The 22,943-nt window shown below is 38.7% G+C and overlaps 1 protein-coding gene across 1 annotated transcript in view; it reads right to left on the bottom strand.

The window, feature by feature from the left end:
* LOC109455121 (aldehyde oxidase 4-like) overlaps positions 1-22,943 on the bottom strand; it is a 113,649-nt gene that overhangs the window by 6,443 nt on the left and 84,263 nt on the right. Inside the window, exons 24-35 of the mRNA XM_088793953.1 lie at positions 19,198-19,322; positions 16,777-16,910; positions 15,449-15,536; positions 15,045-15,131; positions 14,668-14,859; positions 8,560-8,787; positions 5,957-6,052; positions 4,680-4,808; positions 2,294-2,368; positions 1,382-1,434; positions 815-929; positions 569-634 (exon numbers count right to left, since the gene is read on the bottom strand). Coding sequence (XP_088650079.1) covers positions 569-634; positions 815-929; positions 1,382-1,434; positions 2,294-2,368; positions 4,680-4,808; positions 5,957-6,052; positions 8,560-8,787; positions 14,668-14,859; positions 15,045-15,131; positions 15,449-15,536; positions 16,777-16,910; positions 19,198-19,322 — 1,388 coding nt within the window. The remainder of the gene's footprint in view (positions 1-568; positions 635-814; positions 930-1,381; positions 1,435-2,293; positions 2,369-4,679; positions 4,809-5,956; positions 6,053-8,559; positions 8,788-14,667; positions 14,860-15,044; positions 15,132-15,448; positions 15,537-16,776; positions 16,911-19,197; positions 19,323-22,943) is intronic.

Genomic DNA, 22,943 nt, shown 5'->3' with positions numbered 1-22,943 from the left:
TCGCAACTAGACTGAAAGACACAACTTGGAGCTTAGGGCTCTGGAGAAACACACTGTTCCCCAATATTCCCCAATTAAAAAAACAAAATAAACAAGAAAAACGATTTCACTCTTAAAAAAAAGGCTTTGGATGCATGAATTTCATTTATCTGTGAGATAAAAAGTCAAAAATTCAGCAAAGGGGAAAAATTGTGTTTAAGTATTTCTTTTTCCCTTATATTTCTCTAAATATTGAATTCAATATAAATTTGAATACTAATGTAATTTTATTATGTATTCATGTAATGTAACTAATTATAAATGTTAATTAATTGTACATTAATTAACTAGAAGTCATGGAGAATTATAAAGCAGGATAACACACATATAGCTGCCACGCAAAGACAACCATTGTTTACTTTTTCTTGAATTTTCTTCTGATTTTTAATCTATTTTTTTTGTGTGTGTAATATAATACATATTGCAGAACACTTGCACCAGGTATAAATGCCATTTGGAGAACTCTGGGAAATAATATTCTGAATGGAATTGACCGAAAGTCCCTTTGGGGTGGTCGGGTATCACGCACCTGCCCAATGTCCACGGCTGGATTTATGCTGAAAGCAGCATCCATGAAGATGTCAGTCCTAAGGAGCTGTGCCAAGAGAAAATACATCATGGAAAATGTTAATATTATTGATTTAAAATAGATCTTTACTACCTGTCCCTGGATCTTCCACCGGCAGGATCAGGGCGGTTATTGTTCACAGCATAGAAAATGCATCCATGTTCATGTTCAACTATGAAGAAGGTGAACACCAATGTTGCTCTTTACCTTGTGAGCCCCGGTCAGACAGTCGACTTCAACCTCAGAACAGGCAACTCCGTAAATAAAATACGGAAAAGCATGACCTTCCTCCTTCTCCCAGTCCATATTTGTCTGGTAGCCTCTGAGAAGAGAAATCAGGAGTGAAACAAAAGGCACTTCCCCACCAGTGGTCTGATCACCTGTGGTGCTCTGGGTCCTGGGGATGAACAGAGCTCCTACCCACTGGGTGAAGGCCTGTCTCCCCTTCTGTGAGGGGGACTGTGGTGATCAGAGAGGCAAGAGTACCACTGTGGACACGGGGAGAAGGTCCATTAGTGTCTGAGCCCTACTCTGCAGCATACAGTTACTGGGATGGGTCAGATGTGTGTCCCTCCTGGTTGGTAAACAGCTGTGGACCCAGGAGTCCCTGGCCCCTCCAACCCCGGATCTCCATCCCCACCCCCAGGACCCATGACTGAAGGTTTCACACCGGGCACAGCAGCGCCGCAGTGCGCTCCAGGCACTGTTCAGATTGATGAGTGCCCACCATCTCTGCCCAAGTATGATCTAAACCAAGGTGAAAACGTCCTTTACTTGAAATATCCAGTCGTTGACAGGCTGATGGATTCTCCGAAGGCTTTTTCAATCTGGAAGGCATGATTGGTTACAAAGAAATATGTTTAGGAAAAGTAATGAAAAATTCCACGCTGAGCTTGCCTCCTCTTGTTTGCTCACTGCAGCCACATTCATCTCGAGCACAATACACCTTGTAAAAGCCATAGGTTATGCTTTTCAAGGGAGGTGCTTAAAGGCAGCTGCTAGCTGTGCTCTGGGACCCTCTAGTTTTTGGAGTTGCACAGTGTAAAGGTTATTATTTTTTCACCCTTTTCAGCTTTCTAAATTAGGGAGGGGGTAGGCCATATTCATGTACTTATGTGCATAGCCATGTACACAGGAAGATGTATATGTATATACACACACACATGTATACATATGTATGTGTGCATTTTTAACCTGCTTTTCCCCAAAGAATTCAATTGGCTGTCTCAGTAGATATAATGTGTCAGCTTTCCAGCTGGAGCAAACTGGGTAGGGCTGGGAATAATAATACTAGTGATAATTGGAATAATTATTAAAAATAGAGTAATCTTTTGCTATTAGGACTGCTATTATCTCCATTGTTCTGGTGAGAACACCAAGGCTCTGAGACACGGAGGAGGAACTCATTCCACAGGAACTTGTGACAGAGCTGGGGCAGCAACGCCAGTATGTTTTTACTTTCAAGCCAATGCTGTTAGCAGGCTCTGTGAGAAATTAGGCTCTGAGATAAAGGCAAGTGTCAATGGACACCGACATCGCTTTCACTCTTCTGGAAAAGCAGAAGTGCATGTTAATAAATACTTCGTTTCCTGAATGGACACCACCAGCCAGCCCATGCGCTTGGGGCATGTACCCAACAGGATGTACTTGCCTTTTCCTGGTGGGGATGATGAGGGGAACACTCACCCAGTCCTCCCATCTTCCCTGAGGGTTTTTCCTGATGATTGGTTGAAGACGGGCCATGAGAATTTGGCAGGCATTCTAAAAATAAATATTTCAAATGGCATAGGATATAAAAGCCACGGGGAATAGCAACATGCTAAATAGCTAAAAATCAATTCAAATGTCAAATGTCAATCAATTTGATGTTCCGTTGAAGAACCTGCTTCCCAGTCTTCAAAGCAGGGTTTCTTATACTTGAGTAATACATGGAACACCTTGGAAAGAAGCAAGTATTCCTGTGGACCCTGCAGTGTTAAAATTATGTTTATTATAATGTGGTTTAAGTACATGCTGACATAAATCTAGGTTGAGTCTTCTTAGAGTTATAGCTCTTTAATAGCGATAAAGCCAAAACAAAAATGGCAAAGTGTGTAGACCAATCTATATATCAATAAAAACCAAAATAACAACATTAATCGTCATTCATGTTTTCTGGAGCTAAACTGCTGCCTGGAATACAGAAGATGTCTTGACTGCTGTGGCATTCATACTTTGGAGTTCACCGTGCCTATGGCGTGTAAGCTAATGGATCAATTTTCTCTCCACTCTTCTTATTTAAACTGCTATTCAATTTTCATTGGCATTTATACCTTGCTATCATCTGCTCTTCAAGACAACATCATTCACGTATAAAGTCTTGCCCTTGTTGCCTTGATACAAAATATACTTCTTGGTCCCAAATGTAGGCAAAGAGATTTCATGGCAGTACTCCACTTATAAAACGTCATGCTGATGATGCAAAAGGTGCTTGTTTTAATTGAAATGGAAAATTCAATTAAATTTCAATTTCAATTATTGCTGTGAAATCTTGATCCCCTGAGATTATAGCTGCCAACCCCTGGGTGTCCGTGGGCCCCAGCTTGGCTTCCTCTCTGAATTCAAATACAAATCTGTTTATATGTGTGCCCTGACTTATTTATCGCAGCCTTAGAACGCACCTCATGCCCTCTCTTCATCTCTGTTCCTTCTGTTCTGTCATCCCCTCTTTGGGTTATGGTCTCTGGCTTCTCATGCATTAGCGAGATCCCAGTGTTCATAAATCGATCTTTGCTGGTACATTCAGTTTTCAATCACTGACCCCATTACAAATGGACGCCTTCCAAAAGAGGGCCACGTCCAAGGCAAACCCAAGTAGCACAGTTCCTGCCTGTCCAAATATCAGATGTTCTTCCCCTTATCGTGCCCTGACCACAATACTCCTGTGCACAGCTTTACACACAACAGTCTGACACTCTCCTGAGGTAAGTTTTCCTTTAAGAAAGTGAGGTATTGCAGAGAACATTTGTAATTCTTTTGTGACGTCCTGAACTGCTTTCTTTGTGTGGAGAATTCTCTCACCTTACATTCCTTGGTAGGGTCGCCTCCCCCTATTGAAGCTCCAAATGCCAGATATTAATTTGTCCAGTTTCCTTTGCATTATAGAAAATTTCAAGATACACAAAGGTAGAGAGGATAGTACAATTCCCCCTTAAACCCTTTACCCAGCTTCAACAATGAGCATTTACACCCCAACCTCACCCCCAGCTATCTGTCTTACCTCTTCTCCCACCTCACTCCCCTTTGCTCTTTCTGCTCCAGCTGCAGCTCCTTAAGCACAGTAAGCGAGCTCCCTCTGCTCCCAAGCACCAACATGGCTTCTTTCCTTGCTGCATTCAGGACCAGGCTCACGGATGACCAGTCAGTGCCTGGCCTGGTTTCCCTGCTGCCTAAGACGGCAGCTCCAATTCTTGCACTTTCTCTTTTCCTAACTTTCTTTATTTTGATTCATAACACCTGTCACTGTTTCAGTTTCTCTTTTCTCCCTCCCTCCCTCCCTCCCTCCCTCCCTCCCTCCCTCCCTCCCTCCCTCCCTCCCTTCTTTCCTCTCTCTCTCATTATTTAATGATTTATTATTTATTAATGAAATGTTGGCTAGGAATCTGGGTGGGGAGAGGGGACAAAGTACAGGCAGGGATGGAGAGAAGACACTCCACCTGCTTTCTACCTGCAGGTCCAAGCAGGGAAGTAGCAGAGACACTGCAATTTGAAGTGCATTTTGGAATTTTGAACTGGACATTTCAATAATTGAAATGGGATATTTTCTGCAAATAAAAGTGATCAAGGGATTTTTAGTCATCTTAGAGTGATTAGAAAAATTATAGGTAGATTTTATGCAAGGGGAGGGCAGAAGAAGGCCACAGAGGGAGCTCCAAACATTTGGAGTCTCTGCTCTGCCAGTAATTAGCTCAGTGACCTAGAACTAGCCACTTGACCTCTCCTGGCCTCAGTTTCAGCTTCCATAAAAGAAGGGGCTGGACAAGGATCCTTCCAGCATTGTCCCTGGGTGACTGAGAAATGGAAGAAAAGTCACCTGCACGGCCTTTCCGTTGATGTCTGTCCCCATTGACGCCGCTGTGAGGAGAGCATTGGGGACTGTGATTGTGCTCGTTTCATACTGGTGTATATACGATGAGGGGATGTTCAGTTCTCGACTAGCCACCTGCCAGAAGCAGAAGAAAAACATTATTTATTTCACTGACTCTAAGCCTCCCTTGCTCTCCAATCGAAAACTTTAAAATTCTTTTTTAACTGAGTATCAAACTTGGCTGTCTTATAGGAATAAACATTTAAGATAGCATCTTGGGTCTTACATGTAGATTATAAGTTTGAAGATTTTAATTGGCACCGTAAAAGATACATTGCTTTCTACAGCTATGTTGCCAACTAAAGCATCTTCTTGTGCTTTCATAGAAGAATCTTCTTGCGCTTTCACCAGTTTCATAGAAGCCATGTGGCAGTATGTCACTCTGAGACATCTAGTATAGTATGATATACATACAGGCAACTTTGAAGTCCCTTCAAGCTAGAAGATACATACAGTCTCATTGTTTAGCCTTCATCTTCTTCTGCGGTGTATAGACATTTAGCAGATTATGTTTCATTCATGTGACATTTTGTAGGCATAAGGGTTTTGTTGTAAAGAAGCAAGATCTGTTTAAAGAAGGCCCTGTGGATTTTTGTGATTTCCTAATTCCAAACACACTATTAAATAGTATTATTTCCTTAAAGAACATGTCTTCTCTATATTTCTCATTGAGAGAAAAACTTTGCCCCCATCTACCCACATTTTTTACTCAAATTTCATATTCAACAAATTCTTATTTAATATTAGAAGAGAAAATTTCCTACTGCAAACAATCTCTTGCTCTTTCAACGACTTCTGTGAATTAGCACACATAACAGCCAATCACGTGGAGTTACTAAGGAGACTGAATTCTAAGGACATAATTTCTCATCCTATTCAATGTTTTCATTTTGAATGAAGATGTGAATTAATACCATAGTGCTTTGAGCAGTTGCCATAAAGCTGAAAAGTATTTTATTTTGAAAATTTGAATCATATGTTTCAGAGGACCTATGGACTTGGTTCTTTAGTATGCAGACAGAATAATATAACATATTTCCTCAATTTGAACACCCCACTTCCATCAGCCCCATGCAGTCTTGTGTGTCTGATATAAATATGAGTCTTATAATTGAGCTGTGCATTTAGTGTGACAGTATTTCTCCTGCTCAACAGAAAAAAGCTGTTAAAGTGATTATACAGGGCTAGTCTTCCACCATAGAGAAAATGGGTACTTATCTCACCTGTATCATTTTGGTGTAGAGGCCTTGTCCAAATTCACAGCCACCATGAATCACCAAGACAGAACCATCGAGATAGATGTGGACTAGAGCGGCAGCCTGGTGGGGAATAATTATAATACCAGTTTGGAAACTGATGTGGCCAAATGTTGCTGTGAGTTTAGCTGAGGCTGCAAGGGAATGGTTTTGCGTCATTGAGCCAATCTCTCATTGTTTTTATTGGAGAAGAAAGCTATGGTTGGTGGCCATAGACAATCGCTTTCAATATCCCCCAGACTTGAAAACCAGCACTGTAGGTTTGTGAATGGTGGCTTGTCTCTACTCCCACCATCTCCTGCCCACCTGGAGGACTTGTGTGGTTGCCTTGGAGCTGCCTCTCCAAAGCACCAACCTGTACAATATTTTATTATTCTTTCCTCCCTGCACGTAAAGATTAATTTTAAAGTAAGTGGAACCTGTATGAGTAAATTTCCAGGCACAACTTTCACTGGATACTAGAGGAGCGGGGAGAACCTTGGGATGTTTTAATAGTTTCCAAATACTTCTGACCTTTTAATTATGGTGGGGGTGTGGTATGGCCAAATTTTGGGAATTCCAATTCATTAGAAAGTTGGAGGTGGAGCCCAGATGCCCATATATTTTTTTTAAGCTCTCAGGTGTTTTTGATGATTGGCCAACTTTGGCATCGATTGATTTAGTTCAAATTCTTCACTTTGCATGTGGGGGAATGGAAGCCTAGGGAGGAGAATGCTTGGCCAAACCCAGTGCCTAGTTCATGGTAAAGTCAGGAATGGAAACCACAACACCTAACTTGAGCCCAGCATCTTCCACACCCATCCCATGCTGCCACCTTCAAACTAGCTGCTCTTGTCCCTCTGTGGGGTTGGGCATGTGGCTCCAGGAACCAGACCAAGGAGGGATGAAGGTGGGAGGCTGGGCTATGTCAGGCGGTTCTGCAAATTATTAGAATTTTTCTTTAGAGAAGTCCTCATCATATGCTCACGTACGTGCCCCAGCATCCTGCATCTACCCCCTTGGGACCTCTATCCCCATATTGATACCACAAGGATACACAAGTGTCCTTGCTACCACACATTCAAAATGTCAACTAATTTAGCTAAGCCAGTCTCCTGGGTCTGAGACTGTAGTCTCAGGACCATCAAGTTCTCTGTAGGAACTTTTAAACTTTGTGCTTCCATATCATGGCAATTTAAGAAGAGTAATGGATGACCATGTATCAAAGGGTATTACCGCATGCTTTCAGAGCCCATGTCAGATTTTATGTTGATGATCGTAGAAGCACCAAGTAGGACTACTTTAATTGATGGGGCATATTAGAGACAAAAGGTGGGACACCCCACACAAACATTTAGGATAAAGACTTCAAAATGACTTGAAGTGCATCAAAAGCCAGAACCACCATCACTTTGTGAATATTTAGTTTTGGAAAAGCAACATCATCTACCACATTAAGTTAACATTACTATTTTGAATATTACTGGCACTTATAGTACTATTTTATTTAATTTCCAAATTTGTTTGTATTTTATAAAGGCATAAGAGCTATAAGAAGCTTATTTTTGCTTTGTGGTTATACATGATTAAATAAAATAAAATAAATAATTTAAGCAACCATTTAGAGACCACAAAATTTTATTTTTCCCTTTTAAGGGAGTCTGTTTGTTTGTTATTCTTGTTTCAGGAGTACTCCCTGGGAGAAAGACTGAACGTCTGCTCCAAGTGTTCAGGGCTCGTGGCCTTCCCCTCCCTCCTTCTCATTTTGCTTGCTACCTTGTCAGTGGACTCTGAGGAAGCTTGTGGCAGAATATAATTTTGATAAGAGACAGCTTGGGTACCCCTCATCTACACCATGAGGAAGCCTATATTCTTTCCTTGGCAAAGATTTGCTTATGGGGACATTTCAGAGATTGATGGGGATAGAAACTAATTAATAATAATAATAATAATAATAATAATAATAATAATAATAAAATAAAACGCAGAATGAGTAACAGAACCTCACAAAAAACTGTTTAAGGTGAAACTAAACAGAAAGCACAATAGTCATGGAACCTCAATATGGTAACTCTGGATTTCTGTGTGAATGGGGAAGCTCTGCATGTTCTCATTTGTTTTTTTTTTTTTTTTTTTTTTTTTAATTAGATTCAGGTGCACAAGACAAAGCAAAACTCATTTGTTTTTGAAAGCTCTGTCTTCAAATGACCCTACTGCCATCATTAAGAAGTTAGGAAAGAGAGAAAGGGATCCTCTTGCTTTCCCCTATTCTTTCATGAACTTGAAATTTGACCTCGTACCTCAATACTCATGTTTGGAGCGCTGCCCAAGACCAGACCCCCTTGAGCTGGACTTTATCAGTTGATTGCTTTCTGAGGTCTCAGGTAGTGCATCACACCAGGTCTTCCCTGAGGATACCCATGGTCCCCAAGTTCTTGCCTAAATCCACTTTGTTTCCTGCTATAGGAAACTGCCCCAGTTTCTTCTTTCTCCTGATGGGGACCATACGTAGTTGCTCACGATTGCCTTTTTCAGATAGCTAGTCGTGTGGAGAAGGGTTTTTGGTGGAAAAACATTTCTCCCAACCTCACCTGATTATAGTAGGTCTGGGGCATCCCAATGGTAAATTTCATGGGGATCACGGAGAGCCCCTTTTTCTTCCAGTAATTCTTTTTGTTAAATTCCTCGGCAGCCCGTTTCCTAGCATAGAATGAAGATTTCTCCAGACAGTCTTTCCAGCATCTTCGCAAGGGTTCTGGGTTAAACATCTCCTTAAAGGCTGTTTTACTAATTCTCTTATACATGTTTATTTCTCTAATCTGAAAGACAAGAAAATAAAAAGGATTTCAAAGATATATGCTTATTCTATATGGAAGATGTGTTTTTGTTATACATTGATATGAAGAAAGTCTTTCTGAAAAAAGAAACAACTACTTAAATGGCTATAAATATGTAAATGCAAATGTAAATATATATACATAATGATAATAACAATAATCATAATGATAGAAACTACTATTGAATACTTTATGTGCTCCAGGATATAGGCTAAGTGTATGATCTCAATTAACTTTACAGTAATCCTGAAACATAGTAGGTACTATTATGAGCCCTGTGACAAGATTTGTTAGTGGTGAGACAAAATTCTTCTGACTCAAACTTCTTTTACTCTTACATAATGTTTCATTATTCTCAACTGTCCTCAAATTAGTTTCTCAAATCTGAACTACAGTAGAATTGTGTGCATAAATGGCTGTAATAATGCCATGTTTCCTATTCATGCCCTTGAGCGGTTTCACACTGACTCTGGGATTGGCCATGTGACTTGCTTTGGCCAATGGAACAAGACATAGGTAATGCAGGCAAAGACTTGAAAAGTGCTTGTGAGTTGTCATAAAAATGGTGGCATGAGGTGAGCCTCTGGAAATCTCCCCTGGAATTTACACAAATTAAACAGAAATAACTCCACAAAGGACTCCCTGCACAGCAGACAGGCAAGATGAAGAGGCTCACTACTGAATTCACCTAAAGGGGGTCAAATTGTGCATGCAGGAGAGGAGGGAATCGAGAAGTGCAGAACGGGGCCATGCGGACCCAGGACGCAGACCTAGCTCAGTGCTCCAAGCTCGCTGCATCCCAGAACTACTGCAGCTGTGGGAGAGAGCAGATCTCAGACTGCTGGGGCTCCACTTATGGCCAAAGGGAGGAGGGGACAGTATATTACACGGCTGAACTCGATGCTCACGGCAGAGACCTCGGAGCAAAGACTGAGGGAAGAAGGCTGAACACAGTGGTTTAAGCCCTCACTGCCGAGTGGAGAACAGAAGCCTTAGACACTGAGACTAGCCGCATCCTCCCTACCCTCCCAGAGTTCACCACGCCCCCATCTGCCCAGTGCTAAAAGTAGAACAATAGCAGTGTCAGATCAAAAGAACAGAATATTTACAGTTCTGAGAACTGTGGTCCGCAGCCTAACTAGTTCCCACAAAGGGGAGGGAGCCATAGAAGCAGGACTGGCTGTGGTGGTGGTCCCCGCCATTGCTCTGGGCCACCTTTCACAATCCACCCTGCCCTTGTCCCCATCTATTTGGATAGATCCCTGCAGGAGTAAATAGAACTGCTGAAAAACACGGGCTCTGAACCTCGTGTAGAAAGATCTTTGGAACTTCAGCAGCTCTCTGCATACCCACAGGTACGCAATGCCCTATAACCTAGGAGAACTGTTAACAGAGGAGAAGCCTATCTTCCAGAGAATTCCCCCATTGTGTGAGAAGCCGGAATAGTGCAGAGAAAATATAACACTACAGCCTGAGAGAGAATAAAAGACGCAGTCGGAGAGAAAATAAAACATTCTACCAACATCTACTAGAAAACAAAAGAAAGGCCTCTACCAACTTTTTGCAGAACCCACTCCTGTAGAAGGTTAGAAAGAGAAATAATAAATTATTAATAGCCATGAATAACCAAGATAACAAGACAGATCAGAAAGAAAATGAAAAGTCTCCAGAAATTGAACTTAAAGACATGGAAATATGTGACTTAAATGACAGAGAATTCAAGATTGCAGTTCTGAAAAAAATTCAGCCAGATGCAAGAAAACACAGACAGGCAGTTTAATGAACTCAGAAACACAATCAAAGAACAAAATGACATTTTTACCAAAGAGATTGAAATTTTAAAAAAGAACCAAATAGAATTTCTGGATATTAAGAACTCAGTAAAAGAAATGAAGAATGAAATAGCCAGCTTAGGTAGTAGAGTTGACCAGATGGAGGAAAGAGTCAGTGACATTGAAGATAGAAATCTAGAAATGACACGGATGGAAGCAGAAAGAGACATGAGACTTGAAAGAACTCTACAAGAACTTTCTGACTCCATCAGAAAGAGCAACATAAAAATAATGGGCACACCAGAAGGAGAAGAAAGAGAGAAGGGAACAGAGAGTATATTCAAATAAATAGTTGACGAGAACTTCCTAAACTCGTGGTAAGAACTGGGTCCTCAAATCCTAGAAGCAAATAGAACACCTAATTACCTCAACCTCAACAGGCCTTCTCCAAGGCACATTGTATTGAAGCTGTCAAAAATCAATGACAAAGAAAGAATCCTCAAGGCATCCAGGGAAAAGAAGATGGTAACCTACAAAGGAAAGCCCATTAGATTATCATTAGATTTTTCAGCAGAAACTCTACAAGCCAGCAAGGTGTGGATTCAAATATTCAAACTGTTGAAAGAGAGAAATTATGAGCCAAGAATAATATATCCAGCAAACATATCCATTAGATACATAGGAGGAATAAAGACCTTTCCAGACATTCAGAAGCTGAGGAAATTTTCTAACACACAACCTGCACTACAAGAAATACTGAAGGAAGCTATTCGACCAGCATAAATAGGGATAATTTGTGACAACCAAAGCATAATAGGGGGGAGAATAAAGGCCTGAACTGGAATATGGGAATGGAGAAAGTAAGCGTGCTGAAGAAATGGGATACGCTAAATATGAAACTTCTTTTTACATGAACTTAAGGGTAACCCTTTTTTTAAAAAAAAAATCCAGAACTGAAATATATACTGTAATAAAAGAAGAAACAGAGGGAAACGTCATAGAATACCACCACACAGAAATAATAGACAACAACAAAAAAGCAAAGAAACAATGGAAACACAGTCTTACCAGAAAACCAAAGATAGAATGATAAGAAATCCTTACATATCAATAATCACCCTAAATGTAAATGGACTGAACTCACCAATAAAAAGGTACAGAGTAGCAGACTGGATAAAAAAACTAAACCCAACAACATGCTGCCTCCAAGAGTCACATCTCAGCTACAAGGACAAACACAGACTCAAAGTGAAAGTGTGGAAATTTACACTCCAAGCAAATGGTATCCAGAGAAAATCACGTGTGGCGATACTGATATCAGATGAAACAGACTTCAGGATAAAAAAGGTAACAAGAGACAAAGATGGACATTTCATAATGATAAAGGGGACTATACAACAAGAAGACATAACAGTCATCTATATTTATGCCCCCAATCAGGGAGCACTGAAATATACCAAGCAACTACTAAAAGAACTAAATGGAGAAATTGACCAAAACACAATATAGTAGGGGACCTAAATACATCATTGACAGCTATGGATAGATCATCCAAACAGAAAATAAGGAAATGTCATCCCTAAATGACACATTAGATGAAATGGACATAATTGACATTTATAAAGCACTTCATCCTACAACATCAGACAATACATTTTTTTCTAGTGTACATGGAACATTCTCAAGGATAGACCATATATTGGGACATAAAACTAGCTTCAGCAAAGTTAAGAAGATTGAAATCATACCAGGCATATTCTCTGATCACAAGGCTTTGAAATTGGATATCAACTGCAGAAAGAAAAGAGGAAAAAACAAAAACATGCGGAGATTAAACAACATACTTATAAAGAACAAACTAGTCAAAGAAGAAATAAGAGGAGAGATCAAAAGATACATAGAAACAAATGAAAATGAAAATACATCTACCAAAATTTTTGGGCTGCAGCGAAAGCAGTTTTAAGAGGGAAATTTATAAATCAACGTACCAAAGTCCATTGCATTCCTATATACTGATAATGAAATCTCAGAGAAAGAAATTTAAAAAAATTCCTTTTGCAATTGCAACAAAAAGAAAAAAATACCTTGGAATAAACTTAACCAAGGATGTGAAAGACCTATATGCTGAAAACCATGACATTTTTGAAAGAAATTGAAGAGGACACAAAGAAATGGAAAGACATTCCTTGCTCATGGATTGGAAGAATCAACATAGATAAAAATGGCCATATTACCCAAAGCAATATAAAGATTTAATGCAATCCCCATCAAAATCACAATGGCATTTTTTAAAGAAACAGAAAAAAAATCATCAGATTTGTATGGAATACAAAAGACCCCAAAGAGCCACAGCAATCCTAGGAAAAAAGAACAATGCTGGAGGTATCACACTCCCTGACGTTAGCTTGTACCACAGGGAAACAATAATCAAAATAGCATGGAATTGGTAGAAAAACAGACACAGACCAATGGAATAGAATTGAGAACTCAGAAAAAAATACACATAAATATGGAGAGATAATTTTTGACAAAGAAGCCAAAAACATACAATGGAGAAAAGACAGCCTCTTCAATAAATGGTACTGCGAGAATTGGAAAGCCACGTGCAAAAGAATGAAACTGGACTGATATCTGTCATCGTGTATTAAAAGTAATTCAAAATGGATCAAAGACCTAAGCTTAAGATCTGACACAATAAACTGCATAAAAGAAAACATAGGTATTAAACTTATGGACCTCGGGTTCAACGAACATTTTATGAATTTGACTCCAAAGGCAAGGGAAGCAAAAGCTAAAATAAATGAATGAGACTATATCAAACTTAAAAGCTTCTGCAGAGCAAAAGAAACCATCGACAAAATAAAGAGGCAACCAAACTAAAGAGGCAAAGATTTTTGCAAACAATGCATCTGATAAGGGGCTAATATCCAAAATATACAAGGAACTCATACAACTCAACAACAACAAAAAACAAACAACCCAGTTGAAAAATGGGCAGAGGACCTGAAGGGATATTTCTCCAAAGAGGACATACAAATGGCCAATAGACATATGAAAAAATGCCCAACATCACTAATCATCAGAGAAATGCCAATAAAAACCACAATGAGATATCACCTCACCCCAGTCAGAATGGCTATCATCAACAGGACAAATAGTAACAAGTGTTGGAGAGGCTGTGGAGAAAAAGGAACCCTCATACACTGTTGGTGGGAATGCAGATTGGTGCAGCTGCTATGGAAAGCAGTGTGGAGGTTCCTCAAAAAATGGAGAATAGAATTACCATATGACCCAGAAATCCCTCTCCTGGGTATCTACCCAAAGAAATCTGAAAACGTTTATCCATAAAGGCATGTGTGCTCCAGTGTTCATTGCAGCTTTATTTACAGTTGCCGAGACATGGAAAGAACCAAAATGTCCTCCAATAGATGAATGGATAAAGAAGTTGTGGTATATAGACGCAATGGAACACTCTTCGGTGGCAAGAAAAGATGAAATAGTACCATTTATGACAACATGGATGGATCTTGAGATTATAATGCTAAGTGAAATAAGTCAGAAAGAAAAAAATAGAGAACCATATGATTTCACTGATATGTGGTATACAAAACTGAAAACAATAAAAGAACAGGACAAACAAATGAAGAAACCAAAACTCATAGATATAGACAATAGTTTAGGGGTTACAGGGGCTAAGGGGGAGAGGGGCTCTAGGAAAGGGTAAACGGGGTCTAACATATGGTGATGGAAAGAGAACTGACTCTGGATGGTGAACACACAATGTAAGATATAGATAATGTTTTATATAATTGTACACTTGAAATCTATGTAATGTTACCAACAATTATCACCCAGAGCAGAAGAGCTACCCAGCAGCTGACTTAAAGCATCAGAAGAAATACTATTTGTTGTTTTAATACACTAAATTTTATGATTGACTTGTTACCCAGCAAAAGCTAACTGATAGATAATATATTTTATTTCTTTAAATCTACTTAGAAGCTGATATAAGGCTATACGTAGGTGCTCCGTATACATTTGAACCAAATGATGTCAGAATTTTGTTAGGGGGTTCTGACTGATTACTTACCTCTTCAGGTGATAAGTTGCACTGAGATGCCACAGCAGTTATATAAGCTTCAACTACCACTGTACTCTGGGGAAAGCCAAATCCTCGAAAGGCAGTGTTGGATGGCAAATTGGTTTTGCAAGCCCTGCCCCGGCACCGGAAATTAGGAATATAATATGCATTTTCAGATTTCAGCACAATGAACTCTATCACCTGAATTAAAGCAAACAAAACAAAACTTCTTATTTATCAAATATTCAAAACCACTTAATCACATTTTATCTCTAACTTGAATCTTTCACAGAATCTATCTAATTTATAAGACAAATATTCCTGCAGATAAAGGGTGGCACATACAGCTAAGAGATAACCTACAGAAAGGTGTATTTCTCATTTACCAACTCAGATTCATCAGGAGTGCATCCACCATTGATATAATATTCAACATCAGCAGATTTGATCACACCATTGTTCATGAATCCAATCTGAAAAGTGATATAACAAGTAAAAACAATTTTTTTAACCGTCCTTTAAAAGCAGACCATGTTGTACACAAACACGTCTGATCACAGTTGCCAATCCACACCCAACTTCTGCACATAATTGATGTGACAGTCACCAGAGGAACACTGAAGATGGTGACTAAGTTGACCATGATTCCAACAGCAAGTTCTGATTAGTTTTAGGTAGCATCCAAATACCCCTTTCGATTGGTGTGGAAGTTAGTAATTGTCTTTACTATTGGCTAGGTATCACTGAACAGTGTTTTAGGCAGGTTCCTGAAAATTTTGCTTTCACTCACTTTGTATTTTCCGAGGAGTGGGTGACGGCCAGCAGTTATCAGCATGTCATCACCACGCTCTAGAATAAACCGGATTGGGCGGCCAGTCCTATAGGAAACGACTGTTAATATGCTGGATGCTTCATAAAGTTGTAGAAACATAGAGATGATGAAAGGCGTCTGGAGATAATCTAGGTTAGTGGCTTTCAATGGGGGCAGTAACATAACTTAAACCAATAGTGGTTGCTGTGAGGGCATTAAAATATAAAAACAAAGAAACAAACAAAAACCTATTACTATTATCATTCTAGTTTAGTCATATCTGAGAATTTAATTATTGAAATGATACATTATTTGGTTAAAAGTTACCTTCCTTTTATTTGTTTTTTATATTACATTAAGGCATTGTATGAATATTTTGCAATTATATGTATCAGGTTATATTATTATCAATTTATCAATTTGGGTATTCAAGGGGGCATTAAATACTTTCCATAAGGGGAATATTGAGGCTGAAAGGGTTGCAAACCAATGCCCCATCCAGCTTAACCCCCTGCATTCAGACTCCCTTTCTTAAAGTACCCATTAAAGACTCCTCTGGCTTCTAAGGGAATGCTTCCAGTAACTACACACCTGTACTTTAGGACAATGTTCTTTTATCGTTGGAAGTACCACACAACTAAGATATTCACAGTTTTCTTTTTGCAGCTATAGACTGGGATAAGTTAAGTTTTTCCTGAACATTCTTAATGAACTTTGGTATGTACAGGTTCACAAAAGTCATGGCTATTCTTGTGTCTGGTTATTACATCCGGATGATACAGAGACTAAATGAACATTCCCAGGCACCAGCAGACTCTGGTGTATTTCATGACCAAACGTGTCCCTTGTAAGTTTGGGGCTTTGACCATCCCTCCACTCAGCCATCTCATGCTTGATTTATTCTAATGATTTAAAACAAGCATTTTAAAGAGTGAAAGTCAATGCAGTTCACGAAAAAGTAATACTAGTTATGTGTGTGCAATGAGTCAAAATTTACAATGATTGCATTCATTCCACACAGCTGTCTTGTGAAACAGGTAGATATTATTTTCCCCACTTTACGGGTGAGGAAACTGAGGCGACTTGCTAACGTGACCTTGTGAACGAGTGAGGAGAGCAGGACTTGAACACAGATCCTCTGGCTCCAGGTCCAATGTCATTTCACCCACATGCTGACCATACATATCCTTTGGAAATGAAAGGCTATGGCCTATGGAATGAAAGCTGGGATGCAAGGCTGGAAGGGTGTGGGTGGCATCTGCCCTGCTAGGACTTCTGACATCAATAGCTGTTGCTGCGACTCTTACTTGTTGGCGGCCACAGCAGTGATAGCAGCTAGCAATGCGGGCTTGGTTACTTTCCCCCCAAATGCTCCTCCAGCTCGTCTCATGTGGCAGGCGATTCTACTTCTTGGGACGTTTAGTGCTGTAGCCACAAATTCCTGCAAGAGGTAAGTCCCCGAAGCCACATAAGTGCAATTTAATAGTATATTTCTTCACTCATGTACTTCCCCTCTGCTTAACAAAAGAAATTCAGTAATTCAACAAATACAACATTTACAGAACGACACAACCCTCATCACAATCTAATTTTAGAACGTTTTAAGCATCCTCAAAGAAACCTTAGATCTGTTAAGCAGTCACTCCTAGTCTCTCCCAACCTCAACTCCCCCTAACACCCTCACTATGAGACAACCACTAATCTGCTTTCCTATCGATTAGCCTGTTCTAAACATTTTATGTAAGTGAATAATACCATATGTGGTCTTTTGTGACTGGCTTCTTTCACTCAGCATTGTGTTTTCAAAGTTCATCTATGTTGTAGCATATATCAGTACTCCATTTTTAATGGCTGAGTAATATTCCATTGTATAGCATTATCAGTTTTTAAACAATCCATTTATTAGTTGATGAACGTTTGCATTGTTCCCAATTTTGGATATTGTGAACAGTGCTGCTATGAACACTTGTGTAGAAGTTTTTGTGTGGTCAGATGTTTTCATTTCTCTTGGGTAGATAGATACCTAGTCATGGGATTGCTGGGTTATGTGGTCACTCTATTTTTAACATCCTGAGAAAATGCCAAACTGTTTTCCAAAGTGACTGTGCCATTTTTCATCCCCATCACCAATGTATGGCAGTTCTAGTTTCTCCACATCCTTGCCAACACTAGTTATTGTCTGTCATTTGATTATATATTCTAGTGTAGATGGAGTGGTATTTTTGTAGTTTTGATTTGCATTTCCCTAGTGACTAATGATGCTGGACATCTTTTCATGTGCATATTAGTCATTCACAGACCGTTGGAGAAATGTCTATTCAAATCCTTACTGGGCCTGCTTTTGATACTGCCTCAGGTTCCTGTGGGCTATGAGTACCCAGTGTCCTAGTTACCCCTGGGAAATGCCTTCTGTCATGGAGCTGACTGGTTGTACCCTAAGAGGTATTGATGGTAGACAGCAAGGATGACATTGACACATACACGTTATCCCTTTGGAGCCCAGAGCCAGATACTGTCTACTAAAAGAGACCTCAGAGGTGATATTTGTCACCTTCCTCAATTTACAGAAAAAGATATTGCTGCCCAATGACTAGTAGAAGACCATGTAGCTGCTTGGGGACAAAGCCCATATCGCCTCACTCCTTTGTCCACTTCAAAACTTGCAACTGTGGAGGCCGCAGCCAAATCCCAGATCGACATCAGTCCCCTACCCTTTCATTTTGCCTTGAATGGCAGCTGGTAGCTTCATCCTCCCATCAAACCTGTCCACTGTCTTAGGACCGTAAGGTACCAACTCACTGTGCTCCACCAGGAAGCCCCAGCTTTTCCCGCAGTGATGCTGTCATTACGCCTCCTCCCAGTATAAGTTTTTAAGTATTCCCCTGTGTCTGGTACTCTTCTAGGACCTACAACTCCACATTTCAGAAGAAAGGAATGTCAGAGGATTTTCTTTACTTGCCTGGGGATGGCAATGCCTTACATCCCAACCACTGGAACAGGACTAACTCACATGCTACTGTGCCGGGCTGAAATATCTTGGAAATGCAATCGCTTTACATATGCACAACCAATACACGAAAACATTCATATAGAGAAGCAACACAAATGAACCACAAAGAGAAATTTAAATATACGTGTACCACCAATACATGAATTGGTGTACCACCAATACAACATTCGTACCGAAAAGCAATTCACGGGATATAGAGTACAGCATAGGGAACAGTCAATGAAACTGTACCAGCCATATACGATGTCAGAGAGGTAATAGATTGGGGGAGGAGGGTTATCACTTTGTGAGGGGTGTAAATATCTAACGATTACATTGCTTTATACATCTGAAACTAATAAAAAAAAAAGAAGGAAAGAAAAAGAAAAGCAATGCAGATGAATGAACCACAAAGGGAAATGTAAATGTAATATAATACTAAGGTTTTGACCTCCCCTGAGATTAAGTTTTACACTATCAATTGTTATAAAAGAAAGATAAACTTTGCCCTGTATTTTGGAAGGCAGCAAGAATTTCAGATCTCTTTGAAAGGTCTAGCTTCGTAGGTAAACGTTTACCCCATTTCTTCATTCCAAACTTTAGCTAATGTCAAGTGGGCAGCAAGTTTGAGGCGTGGGAGTGTGAGGAGTCAAAAGGCCCCTAGAGCAGAATGCCTGGTTGTAAGGGCCTCACGTCACATAGTCATCTGGAGTCTCATTTTCCAAAAATACCTTGTTACCTGTACATAAGTTGGATACTGCATTCCAAGGTGTATCACCATTTCTTTATCTTCTGTTTTTGGGATAGCCAAGATAGTTTGTGTTTCCATGTAAAAATGTTCCTGTCCTTCCACATGGACCTCACCTGTAAAGCATAAACACAGGACAATGTTTACTTGAAAATCTCAATTTGGGGGCTCTCAGTGTTTGGTTTATCAAAAGTGAGTTGCTTCAGCTTACGGAGAACTGAACTTTGTACCATTTGGTTAAAACACGTTTTCTAATTAAGCCTCACTGTGCCCAACCAGCTACATGACCCTGGGTAATTCACTCCCCTTTTTTTGGCCCCAGTTTCCTCATCTGTCTAGTGGGGTGGTGAGATCCTCGGTGTGTTGGACTTGAGCGCACAGATTACCCTGACCACATATCCAGGCTGTCATCTCCTTGCTCAGTGAATTTGGCCAAGTTATTAAACCCTCATTTCCTCATCTATAAAATGGTGGGTAATAATAACACGTACCTTAATTAGGTGGCATTAGGATTATTGAATTGAATTACAGAATTAGGATTACAGAAAGGATAAGTAGCTTGCTAAAGGACACAAAGGTTTAAAATGGCAGAACTGTTCCCTACACTAAAACTAGCCTGTTCTTACTGTTTTGTCTGAGATTTTTTTTGCCTATTTATATATCCTTATCATTTTGTAGGCTGTAACAAGAGAGGTGTTTGGCCTTAGTTTAAATATTTCAAAGGCAGTATTTTAACTTTAAAACTTGCCAAAAGACTCCTGTGTTGTTAAAATACATGAATTGTTTTGCCAGGGGTCAAAGGATTTCTTGAAACTATTTCTTGGGAAAATAGAATATGAGCCATGCAAAAAGCCCTATAAAAAAAAAAAAAGCTTTGCATGTATAGACTGAATTTAATCTACACCCAAATTTATTTAACAATTACAATTTTTACAATATGCTGGGCATTGCTCTGAGGCTTAGCACTTTGCAGATAATGAATTCATTTAATCCCCATACTAACTTCATGAAGCAAGTATTACTAGGAAACTGACATGGTAAAGTTAAGTAAGCTAAGCTGTTCAATGCCGCACAGCCAGTAAATAACAGCTGGGATTCAAACCCAGGCACCTGAGTCCAGGATCCATGCTCTTAACTACACTGTTTTTCTATGTTGGCATACTCTACCTAAACTCCAAATTTCCTTTGTATTTCAAATCTCCCACTTGTGCCAAAATTTTGAATTCCCACAATGGTCAAAATCCTGAATGACAAAGAGCTAGCACCTTGTCACTCTGATGCTCTTAGGGTAAGTATAAAAATTAAAAGAAAATATACAATTGTGGTTAAGAGCAAGGACCTTTGGGTCATCTAGTCCTGGGCTCCAGTCCTGGTTCTATTGCTAATTAGATATGAGACCTCAACAAATTACCAAACTTTTCTGAGCCTCAGTTTCCTCGTCTGTAAAATAGAGCTACCAATATGTTTCTTTTCAGAGTTGTTCTGCTTGTATATTAATAGTAAGGAGTAAATACTAAGAAGCTTAAAATAGGTTTAATAATAACTCATTTCTTAGGGTTGAAGTCAGGATTAAATAATACATATAAAAGACTTAGCATGGTGTCTGGCACAGTAAGTACTTGATAAATGCCATCTGATATTATTATTGTTACTAACTAACCTTTAAGTTTATAGGCTTTGTAAAATCTCATTTAGTTTTATAAAATCCATTACGAAGTAATGAATGTTTGGCACAAGTAGTAGATACTGTCAAAACTCTGAGCATCGCTCATGACTTTCCTCGTTGTATCTAACTATTCTAAGGCAGTGAATACTTTTTATAATTGGAAGAGAGCCTACATTTTCTGCTTAAACAAAATGATGTTGGGAAACAAGTATTCTAAAGGTATTTCTGATGTTTTAGTAAAAGATAAGAGCTTATAGCACTTGCCATTCCAGTTATTTAGAAGTCGGTAATAGATCCTGTGAAAATCATTATTTTTCTCTTACCTAAGACCAGTAGTGATACTCTTAGTAGAGATAGTTGTGGTTCTCAACTCTGGCCACACCTTGAAATCACCCACCTAGGTAGCTTTAAAGAAAATACTAATACTCTGACCCTATACTACAAGGTTCTGATTTCATTGGGATCTGGATATTGGTATTTTAAAAAATCATACTAACTAGGTCTAGCCTGTGCAGTAAGTCAAAACAAACAAACAAACAAACAAACAAATAAATAGTATCAAGATTAGAAAAGATAAACAAAACTGTTGTGATATGATTTGTATAGAAAATTCAAGAGAATCTATGAGACTATTAAGTAGTAAGTAAATTCAGCAAAGTTCCTGGATATATGATAAATATACAAAAACTAATTGTGTTTTTATATATTAAACACAAGTAGAAAATTAAATGAAAATGTCATTTATAGCAGCATCAAAAACATCAAATACTAGGAATAAACATTAGGGAGCATGTGCAAGGTCACTACAGTGAAAACTACAAATTTACTAAGAGGAATTAAAGTGAACCTAAGTAAAAGCAGGGTCTACCATGTTCATGGATTGGAACTTAATGTTAAAATTTCAGTTCTCTCAAATTGATATTGTTTCAGTGCAATCCCCCTCAAAATCCCAGCAAATTATTATTAGTGGATATTAATGAACTGATGATAAATGCATACAGAAATGCCAAGAACCCATAATAATGAAAGTCATATTGAAGAAGACGTAGCAAAAGGGCCTTACATTATCATATTTCAAGTTACAGCAAGTAAGATAGTGTGATATTAGCAGAAAGATAGATAAGCAGATGAGTAGAATATAATAGAGAGTTCAGAAATAGAACAATATATATAATATGTAGACACCTGGAAAACAAGAAAAGCTGCACTGCAATTCAATACAGGAAAAAACAGTCTTTAATGAACGGTGCTAGGTCAATTGGATATCCACTTGAAAAAAATTGAAACTTGACCCCTGTCTCACACCATACAGAGAAGTTAATTTGAGATGGATCATAGATGTAAATGTCAAAGCTAAACATTTTATCAAGCTTCTAGGAGAAACCATAGGAAAACATCTTCATGATCTGTGAATAGGCAAAAATTTCTTCATGGCACCAAAGCACAAACCATAAAAAAGACTCATAAATTGGACTTCATGAAAATCATGAACTTTTGTTCATGAAAAGAAACCACGAAGGCAATGAAAATGCAATTTGCAGGCTGAGAAAAGAAATGTGCAATACCCATAACCAACAAAGAATTCATTTCAAAAACATAAAATCTTCTATAAATCTGTAAGTAAATAAATTATTATATTATAAATTAAAATCAATAATATATAATCATAATTAATGATCATTTTAAATTTAATTAATTAAAAAACAGGCAATAGCCTTGAACAACCATTCACCAAAGAACACATTAAAAAAGCTAATGTACATATGAAAAAGTTTCATCATTAGTCATTAAAGAAATTCAGTTAAATCCACAATGAGATACTACTATACACCCATCAATTACATAAAATTAAAAAAACTAACAATAACAACTGAACAATGAAACTTTCATAATTGTTAATAGGAATAAAATTGAAATGATTCTTTAAATGTTTGGCATTAACTTATAAAGGTAAACATATAAAAACACTATTATTTGACAATTTTACTCCTGGGTATGTTCCATTGGAAACGAGTGCCCATGTTCACCAAATACGTGTGTAATAGTGTCGATATGAAAACGTCCAAACCTA

The sequence above is a fragment of the Rhinolophus sinicus genome, chromosome 17, assembly GCF_057876585.1.
Source record: "Rhinolophus sinicus isolate RSI-liver-muscle chromosome 17, RSI-T2T, whole genome shotgun sequence".
In the NCBI taxonomy this organism is placed as follows: domain Eukaryota; kingdom Metazoa; phylum Chordata; class Mammalia; order Chiroptera; family Rhinolophidae; genus Rhinolophus; species Rhinolophus sinicus.
This window is presented reverse-complemented; position numbering and strand designations above follow the sequence as displayed.